The sequence below is a fragment of the Anolis sagrei genome, chromosome 6, assembly GCF_037176765.1.
Source record: "Anolis sagrei isolate rAnoSag1 chromosome 6, rAnoSag1.mat, whole genome shotgun sequence".
Classification (NCBI taxonomy): Eukaryota; Metazoa; Chordata; class Lepidosauria; order Squamata; family Dactyloidae; genus Anolis; species Anolis sagrei.
The window spans coordinates 29,827,144-29,845,552 of NC_090026.1; the positions used below are offsets into that span (position 1 = coordinate 29,827,144).

Below are 18,409 nucleotides of genomic sequence, written 5' to 3' on the forward strand. Positions count from 1 at the left end.
TTTCATGTCTGCATAGGAATCTATTTTATAATGACCCTGGTGATTGAGTTGATGATGTTTCATGGGACATGATGGATGTAATTATAAGCTCTTAAAGAATACTGTGAACTTTTTTGGTTTTTCTTGAGAGAAGTGGTGATTTAGAATCACTTAGAATTATGTTATAAATGCTAATGTTAATTAATATGGTAATAAATACAGCCAGCATGGTGTGGTGGTTTGCATGTTGAACAATGAATCCCCACTTAGATATAGAAACTCATTTGGGCAAGTCACACTCTCTCAGCCTCAGGGGAAGTCTAAAGACAAACACCCTTAGAACAACTCTTGTCAAGAAAACTCCATGAGAGATTCACTTTAGAGTCACCACAAGTAGGAAATTATGGTACTTGAAGGTACACCACAACAACAACAACACATTAATATTTTAACAACTGCCCTTGAGGAAGATTCTTATCAAAGTACATTGAGCATTAAAATATGTACTCTAGGAATGGTATTCTCATTCAAAACTAAAAGGAGATTTGTCTTCCTTTTTATTTTTTTAACTCCCAATGCTCTTCCCCTCCTTCTTCTAAGCTAGGAAAAATAAATATTTTTAAAAATAAGAGAATAAGCAGTCATTAATCCCCATGTTTTCTTTTTCTCTGCTGCTTGCTCCATTCTGCCTTCCTCACCTCTCAGTTGACTGCCACTGTTTCTTCCTCCCCCTTCTTTCTGCGAACAGCTGTTGTTTGGCTTCCTCTATATTTAGTTGCTGATTTCTTTGTCGTCTTTGTCGGCTCCCCATGCTTATAATTACAACAGAACCGGGAGTGGGTGGAGGGCAGAGGATTTGTGTAGCGAAATAGTTTGTCAGCTGCTTCTGCAATGCTTGTCCTCATTGCTGCAGAGCTGTTGGGTTCATCTACTTCTGGGTCCAGGTGAACTAGTTTGGGGGTGGCGATGGTGGGCTGGGGCTGTGCATGCATGCACTCACAAGTACACATGTGTGACTTAATAAAAACAGCACATGCTTTTTTACAACAGACTGCAAGGAGTGAAAGCAGAGGATACGCATCTGATGAGTCACCAAAGGCCTTGTTCATTCACAGTGTGCCAAAACGGATGCAAATGACTCAGATCTGGTGCCTGGAAGAGAAGAATGGTGGTGTTGGCAGCAATGATGATGATGATTTGGGGAGTGCAGAAGGGTTTGCTACTAGTCAGGATGGCTATATAGCACCTTCTTATATGACAGGCAGTATGCAGCTTAGTTCCAGCTATTGAAGAATCCACATAGAAGTATGCTTTTGCTACAAGCTGTTAGGAATTGTGGGAGTTGAAGTCCAAAACACCTGGAGGGCCTAAGTTTTCCCATTCCTGCTCTAGATACTATGCTAGCAAAATGCTAGAACTGATAGGTCTTTGGTCTGCCCCATCAGGACACTTCTAAACTTCTTATTTCTGTATGAGAGAGATTTGAAAATACTCTGGGGTTGCATTCTCCCCAGTTATCCATCAGGTGATATTGGTTTTCTTCTTCTTCTAAAACCAGACATGCAAAGGCCTGAAATTTATACCACTTGTCTGGTAATCCTTTCTTTATAATCTCAAAAGACTGTGAGCTGACTGTGGTGGGAGGTTGCATTGCATATCAGATCAGCTCCCACCTTCATGTCATTTATAAAAGGAGTGAAATCCCTCCTGTTTGAAACAGCGTTTAGTTGAATCTTAACCTTTAGCCTAACACTTTATTGTCATATGGGAATTTTAGACAGATTTCAATTAAATTCAATTTAATTTTAGTTGTCTATAATATAATGTAATATAATATTATTACAGTATAATGGTATAGTACAATATAGTAATATTTAATACTTATATTGTACTATGCTAATAATATAATATATTGTGTGTGTGTATTGTAAGCTGCTCTGAGTCCCCTTTGGGGTGAGAAGGGTGGCATATAAATGTCATAAATAAATAAATATAGGATGGATGGTGCTATGGAGCATTGATGTAATTATTTGGGTTGTTTTAATCAATGGTTTTATGTCACATTGTATATTTTAAAGTTGCTGTGAGCCACCTTGGGTCCTCCAGGAGAAAGGCGGCATAGAAATTCCCAAAATAAATGAAAAGATAGATAATATGGTCAGATGCATTCCAAGGCTAAGGTCAGACATGTCCTGCCTCAAATAAAGTTGCCTGTATGTCAGAGAGGTCCCTGATTTGAAAGCGGATGCACAGATATAGGATATTTATTTTTGCTTTTGCACAAAATCCCCAAATCCTCCTTTTTATAGACTCTGGGGCCTCTCAAACTACTGTTGGTCTCTTATAGGCCCACAATGCTGAGGGGCTCATTTCACACATCACATTGTACACTTTTATATGATGTTTACTTTTCTTGCCATAGTGTGTTATGGAGTTGGTTAGTGTCTGAGCACATGCTATCTTTTAAAAGCTGTATTTCAGCAACTCTTGTGATTCTCATAGTCCTCCATTCATCTGGAGACCCTCTAAAGTAGTAGAGACCATAAAGTATATGTGATGCTGTGCAAGTAGGCTTAGCACTTCTAGCACAAAGTTGAATGGGTTGTGCTAGTGCAGATGCATACCAAAACCGAGCTGTATTGTGGCAATTCATTGGTCGGATGATTAAAGACTGAAGTAATTTTAATTCTATTATTAGAACATTGAAATGTTCTAAAGGAAATACTGGGTGAAACTATCAATTGAACGTTGTCTTTGTTGTTAACTTGTCTTGACTCCCACCCTCAGCTTAGAAAGATTCATTTTTTGAAGTACATTTCCCTGAAGTCACTACATTGACTGTGGGATTCAGGGATCAGAAGTGAATACTTATGTGCTTGGTATGCTTCACTTAAAGCTCATTGTGGTCTGGTCTACATGTGTATATCAGCCTGAGGTGATGCAATAGTGGCTTGTACCATTTCAGCATACAGTGGGAGATGAAATTTTGCAATGTTCTTCTACACTGAAAAACAACTCTGCAATGAAAAGCAAATATACATGGTGACTAGCATATCAAGCTGAACTAGTTAGCCAGTTCTTGTTTGCCTAATTTTCAACATGCAGGGTATTGTTCATACCGAAGAACATTTAAGAATGTGTTAGGATGTCATTTTGTTGCATGTTAGTTTCTGAGGGCTGACAAAAAAAAAAAGGAGATATGTTTGTGACAGCTATGGCACATATCATTTCTCCAGAACACCAAAGATCCGAGATGTGTGAAAAGCTCAAACTTTTAAAGCTCAAAGATGTGTGAACTTTGTAAAATATGACTCTCTATTCGGCCTTGGAAACCCACTCAGTGATCCTGAGCAAGTCATATCCTTTTATCCTTAGAAGAAGGTAAACATAACCCCATTTGAATATGTCTTGCCAAGAAATAACCACAGGTACATCTTCACTGTCGAATGAATGCAGTTTGACACAGCTCAAAGCTATAGTTTTACAAGGCCTTTAGCCTTCTCTGCCAAATAGTTCTGGTGCCTCACCAAATAACTCCCATGAATGCACAGCATTGAGTGACGATAGTTAAAGTATTATTAGACTGCATTCATCCTACAGTGTAGTTACACCCCATGACAGGTACAGTCATAAGGGGCAGCAGTGTCAGCCTCCTGAGTCAAGATTGTGTATCGTCTAGGCAATAATTTTACCTGGCTACAGTTGATGGATCTTAGCATTGTAGTAAGAATTACACTCAGTACAGTGTAGAAGCCTAATATCTGCCTGCATCTGGTTTAAAAAGAAGAGACCTTGCATTCTTTTGTTCAAAAGGAAAGGTCATAGATTTATTATAAAGCACATGTTTTCTATCCTGAAAACCTCAGGAAAAACCAAAACAGAACACCAGCCTCTCTGGAAGTTAGGCAGGCAAAATAGCTTCGTGTGATTGCGGCAAGGCATTACCAATCAGAATAGTCTATACTGGGCTAGATAGACCAATTCTTTCAGAGGATTAGGCAGACTCAATGAGAACTCCATGCAGCAAAGATTGTTGCACTTGTTGTTTTCTTGTTGACAGCAGAATCAGACAAAAACATGAATAATATTTATGAATTTTCCATGATAGCCGAGATTGATCATTGGCATGGGAGGGTTCACAATTGACATTTTCTTTTGGCAGTGTTGCACATAAAAATGGTAATGCCATTGGAATGTATCCCCAAAAATCTACCATGCAAACAGGAGTGTTACTAATTTCTGCTGAACTTGTCCTTAGAAACCCTATCACTACCACCATCATGAACTCCGTCTCCCACCTCATTGCAGAGATTGTACCATTGCAATCACAGTTCCTCTTCTTTCCCTTCCAGCTGTGGACTTGAAGCCAGTACTTCCTGTGGTGATGCAGAGCTCTTGCAACAGCAGCAGCAGTAGCAGCCCGGTGGACTTGCGGATGGATGCCCGGCCCAGTGTGCCTACCATAGACCCAACCGCCCGGGAACAGCAGCTGCAGCAGGAACTATTGGCCCTGAAACAGCAGCAGCAATTGCAGAAGCAGTTGCTCTTTGCTGAGTTTCAGAAGCAGCACGAACACCTAACGCGGCAGCATGAAGTCCAGTTGCAGAAGCACCTCAAGGTAATTTGGAGGTGAATTTGTGAAGCTGCCTTATCCAAAGTCATACAGTTCCTACATCTCACGTAGTACATTCAGTTGTGATGCTGCAGCTCTCCAAGCTCCCAGTCCTGAGATCCTTTTAACTGGAGAGGTTTGGGATGGGATTTGGGATTATACAGGCTTGATCTTCCAGTGTGCTTGCGCTCCACCAGTTCAGTTCTGTGCAGCTACCCCCTCCACCCCTCATAGAATTCAGTTTCCTAGTAGCAGAGCACACCCTGTGAATATTTAGTGGTTGGCGGAGGGTTAGGAGGTGGTATGCAGGTCTAACTAGTGACAGTTATGCAGCTAGGAGAAGAAAATAGACATTGCTCTCTCAGATCTCCAACAAGTATGGGAAGAAAATAGCTTTTAACAGCAAGGCACCCCATGCTGACCACTAAATGCCTGTGTGGACCAATTTTGGTACTTACAAATTGTTATCAGTGGATAGGTCATGCAAGAAGATATTGAATCTCTCCAACTTGTGCTAACTGACATTACTGACAATATTTTAGCCTATGCATGCAAAACACGTGCTTTGCCACTGACTAACAGTTCCCCTCATGTACTGAAAATCCAGTCCTATCTGTGTTTTTTTGCAGCATTAAAAAAAAAACACCAAACTATTACCTAAAGTACCGGGACTGTGGCGCAGCTGGCTGGGAGTCAGCTGCATTAAGATCACTACTGACCGAAAGGTCATGAGTTTGAAGCCAGCCCAGGTCGGAGTGAGCTTCTGACCAATTTTGTGTAGCTTGCTGTCGACCTTTGCAGCCCAAAAGACAGTTGCATCTGTCAAGTAGGAAATTTAGGTACCGCTTATGTGGGAAGGAAAATTTAACTAATTTTCGAGGCCATAAAAATCTCCATCATGCATGCAAAGAATGAGGAAGTACCTCATTAGTGTCACAAATGGTCGGTGAAGGGACAGCTCCCCTGGTGGCCAGAATACCCTCAAGAAAAGCTGGAATGTTAAATTGCCTCTGTGTCTATATATGTTATGTGTCTATGGCATTGAATGTTTGCCATGTATATGTACATTGTAATCCGCCCTGAGTCCCCTGCGGGGTGAGAAGGGCGGAATATAAATACTATAAATAAAATAAAGCAACTGTTGAGCACTTAAGTGAGGTTGAGCGGAACGTCTAGGGCCTGTTTTGTAGAAAAGTCAACCAGACTTTTAAAAAAACAACCAAGGAAAGAAATCTTTTGGTATTTTGTCTGTCAGGCAATTGAAGAGGCAGGGAAGATGCTGCTGAGGAGTAGGAAAAAGCCCTAACCTACCGTTTCAAATTTCAGGAAAAAAACAACAACCCTGCACATCTTAATCTGTTGGAATGTGTTTGGTTTTGGATATCTACAGAGACATTTTCCCTTGCAGTGGTGTCAGCTCACCCCCCCCCCCCCTTTCCCCTCTGCAGCAACAGCAAGAGATGCTGGCAGCAAAGCGACAACAAGAATTGGAGCAGCAACGCAAGCGAGAACAACAGCGGCAAGAAGAGCTGGAGAAGCAGCGTTTGGAGCAGCAGCTACTTATCTTGCGCAACAAGGAGAAAAGCAAAGAGAGTAATACATTTTCCTTCCGTTGTAGTTAGATTTTTAATATCCTTTTCCTGGGGAGGGAGCTGGAGTAGGCTGGAATGTGACACTCTCCCATCTCAAAATTAAGACCTAAAGAAGCAGCAGCAGTTGATGATGATGTTACATTGTGCTGTTGAAGTAACCCTCACCAGCATAGGTAAACCATTTTGAAATGGCCATTGGCTTTCTATCTTTAGCTCCCAAAATGCCACATTTCTGTCATCACCTGTTTCTGAACTATATCACTAAGAATCTTTCCACTGATATCTTTAAATATTTGCAGTGCTCAAGCTTCATTTAGGAAATATTGAAAAAAACTTGTTTGAAGTTAACATTTATGCTATAAGTTTGCCTGTTGATAAATGTGTTTTAAAGATTTTGCTTTATCTGAAATACCATATTAATAATTTGAATGCAAGTGGTTCATAAGAAGTATGTCTGACTTCAGATGGTGTCATAACTTCTACACCAATTAAAAAAACAGATAAGGAGGACAATAAAATTAAGATAGTGGTGAGGAACACTTCGATACAACAACTTCAAAAGCTGTCTTGAAGAATGGGGGGAGTGTTGTTTTTCCAATCACATGCTTAATTGAGTTCAAGCAGATTAGAAATAGTAGACTAGCTTGGAATGTGGGATGAGGGGCTGGATTGCCCATCATGCAATCCATAGATGACTACAAGTCCCCGGTGGTGCAATGGGTTAAACGCTTGTGCCGACAGAACTGAACACCAACAGGTTGGAAGTTCAAATCCGGATAGTGTGTGGATGAGCTCCCTCTGTCAGCTCTAGCTCCCCATGCGAGGACATTAGAGAAGACTCCCACAAAGATGGTATAACATCAAAAAACAAACAAACAAACACCTGGGCATCCTCTGGGCAACGTCCTTGCAGACGGCCAATTTTCTCACTCCAGAAACGACTTGCAGTTTCTCAAGTTGCTCCTGACATGGAAAAAAAACCCTAAAAACTTCATGCTAGGAAATGGTGTGATGGGCAGTCTCATAGTGACAAGGTCAGATGCTGTGCCCTCTGGCAGGAAAGAGGAGGCCAGTATATGTATGTGGGATTCCTTTGGGGTTGAGAAAGCCTTTTCCCAACAGAAGACAATTCTTTCCTGTGTTGGTTCAGTCTTTGGCCTGGCTCAGATAGAATAGTCATGGCCCAATAAGCTTAGTGTGGTTTATTGGCTCAAGAACAATGAATATGTTCTTAGGCTTCTTCCTCCCTTCTCTGTTGTATGGTAATGTGACATTTCCAGTTTGCTATAATATAATGTCCCATTATATCCAAACTGGGAAACTGTGGTTTAACCTTTGATTACAGATTAGGATGATAAACCAGGATGGCTTGTTAGTCAGAGATTTTTTTTTTTTTGTCGTGTTAGGAGTGACTTGAGAAACTGTAAGTCATTTCTGGTGTGAGAGAATTGGCCATCTGCAAGGACATTGCCCAGGGGACGCCAGGATGTTTTTGATGTTTTTACCATCTTTTGAGCCCCCGGTGGCGCAGTGGGTTAAACCCATATGCCGACAGGACTGAAGACTGACAGGTCACAGGTTCGAATCCAGGGAGAGTGTGTATGAGCTCTCTTTTTCAGCTCCAGCTCCTCATGGTTTTTAAATTCTTGTGTGTTATTGTCTACTTGTGAGTTATATTAATTGTATTGTTTATTTTGTTTATTGTTTGTTATTTTATTATTGCTTATTGTTTTTGATATGTTGTTGGGCTTGGCCTCATGTAAGCCACTCCAAGTCCCTTGGGGAGATGGTGGCGGGGTATAAAGTTTTATATTATTATTATTATTATTATTATTATTATTATTATTATTATGATATGCGGCGATATGAGAGAAGCCTCCCACAAGGATGATAAAATATCAAAACATCTGGGCGTCCCCTGGGCAATGTCCTTGCAGACAGTCAATTCTCTCATACCAGAAGCAACTTGCAGTTTCTCAAGTCACTCCTGACATGACAAAAAAAACATCCCCACATGAGGAGATGGAGCTAATAGAGGGAGCTCATCCATGCTCTCCACGGATTCAAACCTGCAACCTGTCGGTCTTTAGTCCTGCCAGCACAGGGGTTTGACCTACTGCGCTACTGGGTCCAACCCTAGTCAGAGATTAAACCACAGCTTAAGACTCAGTTTAATTGGAAAATACAGATGTGGTATATTTGGATCAGGACAGTAGAGCCTTCGTGTTTTTTCCACCAGGGTTTTTCTGTATTTTCCCAGGTGCCATTGCCAGCACTGAAGTGAAGCTGAAACTTCAGGAGTTCCTTCTCAGCAAGTCAAAGGAGCTGGCTGCAGCAGGCGGCTTGAACCATTCCCTCCCTCAGCACTCCAAATGCTGGTAGGTACTTGCCATTGGCTAAAGCAAATATGACTTAGAATTGGGTGGAGCACTCCAGATATTTTGGACATTGATTAGTCCTTCAAGCGGTCAGAAATTATGAAAGTTACAGTACAAAACATATGGAAGTCTCTCTTTACTTGTCTGAGACAGGATGGAGGATCATGGTAATGCTACAGATGTCATGGTTCTAACTCCGACAAAAACATTAAGCTAGAACAGGCCTGGGCAAACTTTGTCCCTCCAGGTGTTTTGGACTTCAACTCCCACAATTCCTAACAGCCGGTAGGCTGTTAGGAATTGTGGGAGTTGAAGTCCAAAACACCTGGAGGGACAAAGTTTGCCCAGGCCTGTTTAGAAGGTCATTTATTCATATTGTTATTGACTGTACATCTGGGCAGTGCAAAAGAGCACCAAATAAAACCAGACTTTAAAAAAAAACCTTGTGCCTGTAGCCTCAGATAATGATAAAATGTTCCTTTTATCAGTCAGAATGCTTTTTTTAAAAGATGTGATACTGTTATTGAAGAGATTCACATCTCATATTGCTTAAAATAGAATTTTAGCATGCCTGACTTCATTCACACTCCAATCCAGGACATACTTGTTTGTGTGCATGTGCATATTGTAACCAAAGGCACACTATTCTATTTCGGGCAATATAGAAATGTAGGGGTGCAGGAAACGTGAGCCACTTTGTATTTCCTATTCTGTCCACAACAGCATTACCCTGGAAGGCGCCAGTACATCCTCATTGTAAATTTTTTAACACTGACAAACAGGGAACGAAATTGCTCAAGAGAATAAGATAATTTCATTTCAGATGAGGTAGCTTAGTTCTTTCCTGGCTGTTTCATATATTTCCAGATTCCCCCCTCCCCCTTTCTCCACAAAAAGTCTGTTAATATAACTTTATGTCTTGGATTACTGTTTTGCAAAGAAGTAAATATTGATAGGGAAGTGAATTTAGTGGGAAACTTTGAGGCATTCAGAGGAGCACTGTGGCAGAATGTAGAGATATGAAAAAATAAAATGTTGAAATGTTGAAAAAATAAAAAAAATAAACAATAAAATGTTGATTTACTGATTCAATTAAGCCAATGGAATTTTGGCCTGCATAAATAGTATAGTGTCTAGATCCAGGGAAATCATGCCATTCCTCTATTCTGCCTTGGTTAGACCACACCTGGAATACTGTGTCCAATTCTGGGCACCACCATTGAGGGGAGATGTTGACAAGCTGGAATGTGTCCAGAGGAGGGCGACTCAAATGATCAAGATTCTGGAGAACAAGCCCTATGAGGAGTGACTTAAAGAGCTGGGCATGTTTAGCCTGAAGAAGAGAAGGCTGAGAGGAAACATGATGGCTATGTATAAATATGTGAGAGGAAGTCACAGGAAGGAGGGAGCAAGCTTGTTTTCTGCTGCCTTGGAGACTAGGATGTGGAATAATGGCTTCAAACTACAGGAAAGGAGATTCCACCTGAACATGAGGAAGAACTTCCTAACTGTGAGAGCTGTTCAGCAGTGGAACTTTTTGCCTTGGAATGTGGTGGAGGCTCCTTCTTTGGAGGCTTTTAAGCAGAGGCTAGATGGCCATCTGTTAGGGGTGCTTTGAATGCGATTTTTCTGCTTCTTGGCAGAGGGTTGACCTGTATGGCCCATGAGGTATCTTCCAACTTTATGATTCTATGACTGTGAAAACCAGTGCTTTGTCTTAGAGTTCATTATTTGGCTCATTGGGAGGGAAACAAGACAGAAGGCTGGTTCCTTGCTGTTTTTGCATGTCACACAATAAATAAACTTCAGAGCAAAGATTCATAACTTTTTATGGCAAACAAATGAAGAGTTTTCACCAGCATGCTATGTATGCTTCATAAGCCAGGGTTCCTCTAGAATCTGATCCTTGATTATATTGAACTGAGTTATTGAAATAAATGGGACCAAAATGAGCAAGTGTGAAGTTTGGTGTCAAAAGTAGAAGCCTGAACATTTTGCAGAAATGTATCCTTGGACTAGCTTTTCACAAAAATGCTCTGAAAGCTTGGAATAAATTTAATCCGCTGTGGTTCAAAGTGTTACACTGTCCAGTTGTAGTTTAGACATAAAGGCTTTTATCCTACAGTCTCTCTGTCTCAAACATGGGATTCTACAGCTGTCAAGATGACATCATCTTGACCGCATCTCCTTCTATGAACCAGCATAGGCTTTGAGATCGACAGGGGTGGCCCTTCTTCCAGTCCCGAGTATGGTTGGTAGGAACGAGAGAGATGGCCTTCCCTGTAGTGGCTCCCTGGCTCTGGAATACTCTCCCAAAAGAGATTAGATTATCCCCTACCCTTGAAACCTTCCATTCTAGCCTAAAAACATGGATTTTAAAACAGGCCTTTGGCCTTGAGTAGGCTGAAATGGGCCTATATTAGGTTGACACTTTGGCACTTTAGTTGTGTATTGATGGCAGCTAGTTTTAACCATTGATGGAAAGTGTTTTCAAATTGTGCATTTTGTTTTATGTGTTGGTAGTGGTTGTTTATAACTTTTATGTGATATTGTTTTATATTCATGTACTGTTGATGTTTATACTGCACTTGCAGTGGCCTTGTTAGCCACCTCAAGTCCCTTTTCTGGCAGATGGAGGTGGGATACAAATAAAGTTTATTATTGTTTGTATTTATTTTATGATGTCTTCCACCATTTGTTTGTTAGCAAAACAACCTATTAATGAGGAAAAGGTAGAGGATTGTCATTGTGCCTTTTCTTTTCTAGTGCTAGGAGCTTTCTGTTTCTAAGCACGCCCTGTTTAGTATATGGATTAATATATTGGCCTGGGATTTGGAAGATTCAGGTTATTGTCCAGATGAAGACATTAAACGTGCTGGGTTATCTTGGTCCAGTAACTCTTCCTTGGCCTGACCTATTTCACAGGGTTGGACTGAAGATGAAGTGGGGATGAGAAGACCCATATAAATCACCTTGAGGCCCCAACGGTTGTTTAGTTAACTAGACTTTTGTAATTTGTTGTGATGCAGCAGAACAATGTGTAATAGTAAAACTCTAGAAGGAGAGGGGCCCAAAATATGTTTGAAAGGGGGAGTTTCTTTGTCTTTCAGGCTCAGTAAACGTGAACGTGCAGGATTCTATTGTTGAATGTGGGTTAACGGGATTGGAGGACATGACCCAGAAGGTGACGAGGGCCAGATAAGAATATCCTTTGTGAAACAGAGGGAAGTGAGGAAGGTGGGGGTAGGGATAATGGTCCATCTGGGATCTGTTCTAAGCTGGATAAACGGATTACAGCTATAAGCACCAAGGCCCAGGAAATTCAGTGGGTAATCAAGAAGGAAGAGACTACAGGTGGAAGAAGTCAGAGGCCAAACAGGGGTTACAAGCAGCATTGGTTAGGGACGGATGGCCATGGTAACTGGGGAAATAGAGTCTAGAAAAGGTATTTTACTCAAATTTAGGCTTATATTTGGCAGGGTTGGATCTACACGTGGTTGTCTTTTAATCACTCCCATAAATCACAGTCATTATAGTGATGATCCAGAGAAACCACAGTTATAAAGTACAAGCAGTCTGTTAGATTTCAGTCTTTTGAGAAAGTTGGATTCAAATGTAGCTCATTGATTTCAGTTGCCCAGGTCAATATCATAATAAACCAGGGTTACAGGGGGATCCTGGCTTATGAAGTACATAGTTAGTTAGGTGATCCCTCGTTGTCCAAGTAGGATAGTCTTCCAGGATCAGTGTACTGGTGGTGGGTCCGTAGGTGACTATGGAGCCCTATTCTTGATCTGCATCTTCTCCCGCAGTGAAGGCAAGTATGAAGTACAAACAGCATGCTGATGAATGTTCTCCACTTGCAATGGAAGCAGTTAAATAACTATGAACTTTCAGTCTGTAGTTCATTTTTGTGACATGTGAAAACAGCAGGGAGCCAGATTTCTGGCTTGTTTCCCTCCCAACATGCCAGAGAATTAATTCTAAAACAAACCCTGGATTATTTCTCTGTCTCGTCAGGCAGTGGTAAGCCAGAAAGCTGGGTCCTGCTGGGTTTGCACTTTGCACTAAAGCAGACCAAGAATGTAGTCTCTGCTCTCATGCTGCAAGCGGAAAGGATTAGATAGTGTATACCCCAGATCTGGAATTTTTTGTGGTATTTAAGCACTGCCAACATGTCTAGCCTAAGTATGGCTAGCTCCAGATTTTACCCAGTCTCCAATGGTAGGAAGTGCTAATGTCATAGAAAATATACTGTGTATGTATATTTAGGGGAGCTGTCTTTTATCAGAGAAAGTAAACAGGATTTTATGATTTGTGTTAGGGATAGATTAAGACATTATTTGCAGAGTTAGGATATAAATTTGTGGCCTTCTAGCTAAGTTTTTTTTTTTACCACCAAGCATTTCTATTTATCTGTTAACTATATTGCACTTTTAAAAAAAGTAAAATGTGGTAAGCTACAACTTGATTGAGGGTTGGAACAGGAGCCTGGCAGTATTTTAGAGACATTCTATGCTAGTGGTTCTCAACCTATGGGTCCCCAGATGTTTTGGCCTTCAACTCCCAGAAATCCTAACAGCTAGTGAACTGGCTACGATTTCTGGGAGTTGTAGGCCAAAACAACTGGGACCACTGTTCTATGTGTATGTGCTCATATAGGTCTAATCAAAGGGAACACGCATGGAGGGGCTAAGGGCCATATCCTCTTCTGCACTTCTTCATGGACCACAGCCCACTATTTTCACTGAACAAACAGTGACTTTCACTATTTATTACTGTTTTCCATTTGACTGGGATGGGCAAAACAATGATTAAATGGAACATTCACCTCCACTGGAAGTGTTCTTGCCCCCCCCCCAACTTTTTTAATGTGGTGTTGCAGGGGTCATGGGTTAACAAAAAACATTGTGCCTACATCATTCTGAACCCTGGTCTCCATCTTGCTAATGTGGCCTTTTTCTTCTGCTCTTCTTCAGGGGGGCTCACCATACCTCATTGGACCAGAGTTCCCCTCCCCAGACAGGAAGCCCGGGAACACCACCCTCTTGCAAACTACCTTTACTCGGCACTTATGATAGCAGAGATGATTTTCCACTCCGGAAAACAGGTGAGCAAACACACACTACTGCTGGGGAAAACAATAAAAACAGGGAGAAATTGATGCATTGTTATAAAAAATTCAACCCTTTATAGGAAGGAGCCGTCTGACTTTTTAGGTGTGTATGTTGATTTGAAAAACCCACTTCTCTCTGTGTGTGCATATATGTACATTAGAGAGAGAGAGAGAGAGAGAGAGAGCTGTATTGAAGAGCCATTAATATGACAAAGAGATACTCAATTAACCTTAGATTATATAATATGGACAACTAAGATTTTGAACCCAGGACAAAGCAATGAACTGCATTACAGGTCGGGGGCCTTGACCCTAAGCTCAAAGACATAATATGTGTTGGTGTGAAGCCGTGGGCTATTTAAGGTTAGTCAGCTTCAGTTTGCAACCCATCCTTCCACCTTCAGTTCAGTGTGAACTCTGCTGGTCACTTTGGAGCTGGACAGGAATTGCTTCCCATTTACAGTTCTCTTCCTCTCCCCATCCCATCTGGGGGACTGATTGGCTAAAGGAGGTGTCTGTAAATAGGTTGTCTCTGATAGGTGTTGGGTGGGGGGAGAATATAAGAGTTTGGTGTACACTTTGCTAGCCTTTTGGTGAAGAGTAGGCCTCTGTAACTTTAAGTCTATAGGTCCTGTGAACCAGGGGATTGTGAAAGAGCAACCTGGAGAGTTTGTTCTCTCTTATAAAGTTCTTTAATTTGGGAGGCTGTACTCTATGTTTGCTTTCCAATAAACAACCAGTCAAGGTGAGCAACCCATAGCATTGGAATGCCCTTGAGGTCAGGTGTTTCAAGGGAGGCTGAACAGATGGTCACAGATTGATACCTGGCCTTAAGTAGACCTACAGCAGGTTTCTCCCCACTCTTTCTCACCCCTGTACATAACTTGGGCCCCTTCTACACTACCATATAATCTGGATAATGAAAGCATATGTCATATAACCCAATTCTACACTACACATGATCTTAGATAATCTGGATTTTATATGGCAGTATAGAAGGAGCTTCAATTAACAGGTTCTAAGGCAAATAAAGTGGCCCTTGCTTAACCAATATCTCTGTTGCAAAAAGAAATTCTGATAGAAATTAATTGTAATAAAAATGCTAAACTTACATTTGAGGTCATTTTTTCCTAGAGCTACTTCAGTTAGGACTTGCAAGACCTACTGTGCTGACAGGCTTTACAAACAACCTATTTTTAGATGCTACCAGAGCTCTCTTGCAAGAAAGCAACTGTTTGTGTGCTAATTATATAACAACTCAACTGGTCTTTGCAAGAGCTTCTCCGTAGACAAACTGCAAGAAAAGCAACAACCCAGCTGCTATGTGAAAGCAAACCTCCTTAGTTACTATTTCTCCATCTAACCTAGTGTTGTCTAATTCAACTGGCAGCTGGTCCCTGGGGGCAGATGAGAGAAAGCTTTGTCATCACCTGTTGGTCTTTTTAAAATGGAGATGCCAAGTATTGAATTAGGACTTTCTACAAGTATAAATAATGCCTGACTGCTCACTGGAGGGAAGGATATTAGAGGCAAAGATGAAGTAGTTTGGCCACATAATGAGAAGACAGGAAAGCTTGGAAAAGATAACAATGATGGGGAAAATGGAAGGAAAAAAGAAGAAGGGCTGACCAAGAGCAAGATGGATGGTATCTTTGAAGTGACTAGCTTGATCTTGAAGGAACAGTGTGGGCTGGTCCATCAGGTCACAAAGAATTGGAAGTGACTGATTGAATAAACAACAACTATAACATGTATAGTGTGGAAGCTGTTACTGAGCTGTAGGTCTGCCATGAAGTGATGTGGGACTATAATTCTCATCTCTCCTGACCATTAATAGTGTTGACTGGGCTTATGAGAATTGGAGCCATCAACATTTGGAGAGCTGTAAGTTCCCCATTCTTGGGCTAACGCAGCTCTTCTCAAAATGGTGGTCAGTGGGCCAGTGCTTATCTGTGAGACATAGGCTACTGGTCTGCGATGAGTTTCCAGGAAAGACAGGAACAGTTGTTACCAATGGACACAAATTAAAGTGTCAAAAAAGTTATATTTTCAACCTTTGCCCAGCAAAGCTGGACAGGCATATGTGTTAAATGAGTAGTTCCATTAGGGTCCTCTGACATGGCATAGATTTCCTATGTGCAGAGCCTGTCATGTTCTCACACATTTTAGATGTATTTGGGAAGCATCTCCAATCACATAATTTGCTATGCATGGTGGAGTCCATTTGAGTTAGTATTACCTATCTGCTTTTGTGGATTCACATTAAACTTGCCACTGATGAATCTATATAAATAAAAATATAATGTTCATTTGTGGGAATAACATAACTCAAAAACCACTGGTCGAATTGACACCAAATTTGGACACAATACACCTATCAGGCCAAAGAGTGACCATCACTCATAAAAACACTGAAAAACACAGCAGAAGAGACTTAGAAAACAAAAATCCCCCACAAAAATACATTACAATGCATGCGCAAAACCACATATACACACACACATATATACATATATGCACAAATACACACACACATATAAACACACAAAACACATATACACAGACTGAGCCACAGCAACATGTGGCAGGAGACAGCTAGTAATCTATAAAAGAGGTAAAGTTTCCCTTGACATTAAGTCCAGTCGTGTCCGACACTGGGGTGTGGTGCTCATCTCTATTTCTAAGCCAAAGAGCCGGTATTGTCCACAGACACCTCCAAGGTCATGTGGCCAGCATGACTGCATGAAGCACCATTACCTTCCCGCAGAAGCGGTACCTATTGATCTGCTCACATTTGCATGATTTCTAATTGCTAGGTCGGTAGAAACTAGGCCTAATAACGGGGTCTCACCCCCTTCCCCGGATTCAAACTGCCAACCTTTTGGTTTAACCGGCTGTGCCACCAGTGGGCCTTTTTTAAATCTATGCAGTATTATTAAGATTCCTGTTTTCACTTACTCTTCTTCAAGTGGGAAGATAATTAATCTCTGCAAGTGGAAACACAGTTCCTTCCCCAGACATCTCACTGCTTTATCTAAATCACTGTGCCAGCAGTCTTACTATTCTCTCACTCTCCTTGTTTCTCTTCTCTTCCAGCCTCGGAACCCAACCTAAAAGTGCGCTCACGGTTAAAACAGAAGGTTGCCGAGCGAAGGAGCAGCCCACTGCTGCGGAGGAAAGATGGGACCGTCATCAGCACCTTCAAAAAACGAGCAATCGAAATCACAGGTGAGAAATTGGTAGGAAGCATTTGCCTATGGGAATTGTTGAACAGATAATGTATTAAATGCTCCCATTATTCAAACCATCCTTGTATTTTCATTATCTCAGAAAATGGGAAATTGGAGTGATTTGTTGAGCTAGTGCCAATTTGATCCTCAGAAGCATAACGGTTGGGGTGCTGGACTAGGATTTGGTTGACCAGGATTTGAATTCCTTCTCAGCAATGGAAACTTGATGAATTACTTTAGGCAAGTCTCACTCTCTTAGCCTTAAAGGAAGGCAATGAGAAACCTTCTCTGAAAAAATATTGCTAAAAGAACCCCGTGAAAAGATTGTAATATGTTAGAGTTACCTTGAAAACATATAAGAAACAACATTTCCATAGAAGATGGATTATTGCAGACCTGTCTGTGTCTGGTAGTATTCCCCTTTAGCATTCGTCCCTTACAAAGGCTTAAAGTGTGGATGTAGGAAACACAGCTTGTCCCTTGTTCTAAAAGACATGGATGTGGGACCAAGTGTTCAATTAGTAACCTACTAGAGAATTATGGAATAGAATCACAGAATCATAGAGTTGGAAGAGGCCTAATGGGCCATCCAGTCCAACCCCCTGCCAAGAAGCAGGAAAATTGCATTCAAAGCACCCCTGAGAGATGGCCATCCAGTCTCTGTTTAAAAGCTTCCAAAAAAGGAGCTTCCACCACACTCCGGGGCAGAGAGTTCCACTGCTGAACAACTCTCACAGTCAGGAAGTTCTTCCTAATGTTCAGATGGAATCTCCTTTTTTGTAGTTTGAAGCCATTGTGCAATGACAATTTGGAATGGCCATGGATTACGTTTTTGGATAACATGAATTTAATAACTGTTTTAAGGTTTGATATGTTTTAATGATTGTTTTAATATATATGTTTATTTTATTATATAAATATATTTACATGGCCTCGAATCGTTGCCTATATATGGAATCCGCCTTGAGTCTCCTATGAGGTTGAGAAAGGCAGGGCATAAATAGGGCAACTAAATAAATAAAAGAATACTTCGTCTAGTGTTAAATTTCTTGAGCTGTCAGTGTGAAATGAAACATCATGGTGATGGTGGAGAAATCTGGGGTTTAAATCCCAACAAGGTGTACCTATGGGAGCTGTGTACAAAGGGAATTTGGGGAATGGTTTATGTGGGAGCTATGCATTACGGTGGGACTAAAAGTGAGAAGATTGGAGTCAAAGAAGAAATATGAAAAACTCCTTGAAATTGTTTTTCAGTTAGCAAATGGCAGGAAACATCATCACTTATGAGAACGTACTGTAGAGAGTCCCCCCTGCTCTGCTTCACACACACACACACCTTTTTGCATTCTAAGGAGGAGCCCATTTCACTTATATACTGTCCAGAATTCTCTGTGATTTCTGAATTTAAGAAGATATTGTCTAGGTTTAATCTTGGCTTTTTCTGAATAATGACAATTCTTAGGAAATGATTCCTTTAAAGTCTAATAATTATAAATGTAAAA

The 18,409-nt window shown here is 41.0% G+C and overlaps 1 protein-coding gene across 1 annotated transcript in view; it reads left to right on the top strand.

Annotated features, from left to right (window-relative positions):
• Positions 1–18,409, top strand: part of HDAC5 (histone deacetylase 5) — a 94,982-nt gene that overhangs the window by 23,965 nt on the left and 52,608 nt on the right. The window contains 5 exon segments of the mRNA XM_060780796.2: positions 4,332–4,597; positions 6,040–6,184; positions 8,444–8,561; positions 13,541–13,671; positions 16,774–16,905. Coding sequence (XP_060636779.2) covers positions 4,332–4,597; positions 6,040–6,184; positions 8,444–8,561; positions 13,541–13,671; positions 16,774–16,905 — 792 coding nt within the window.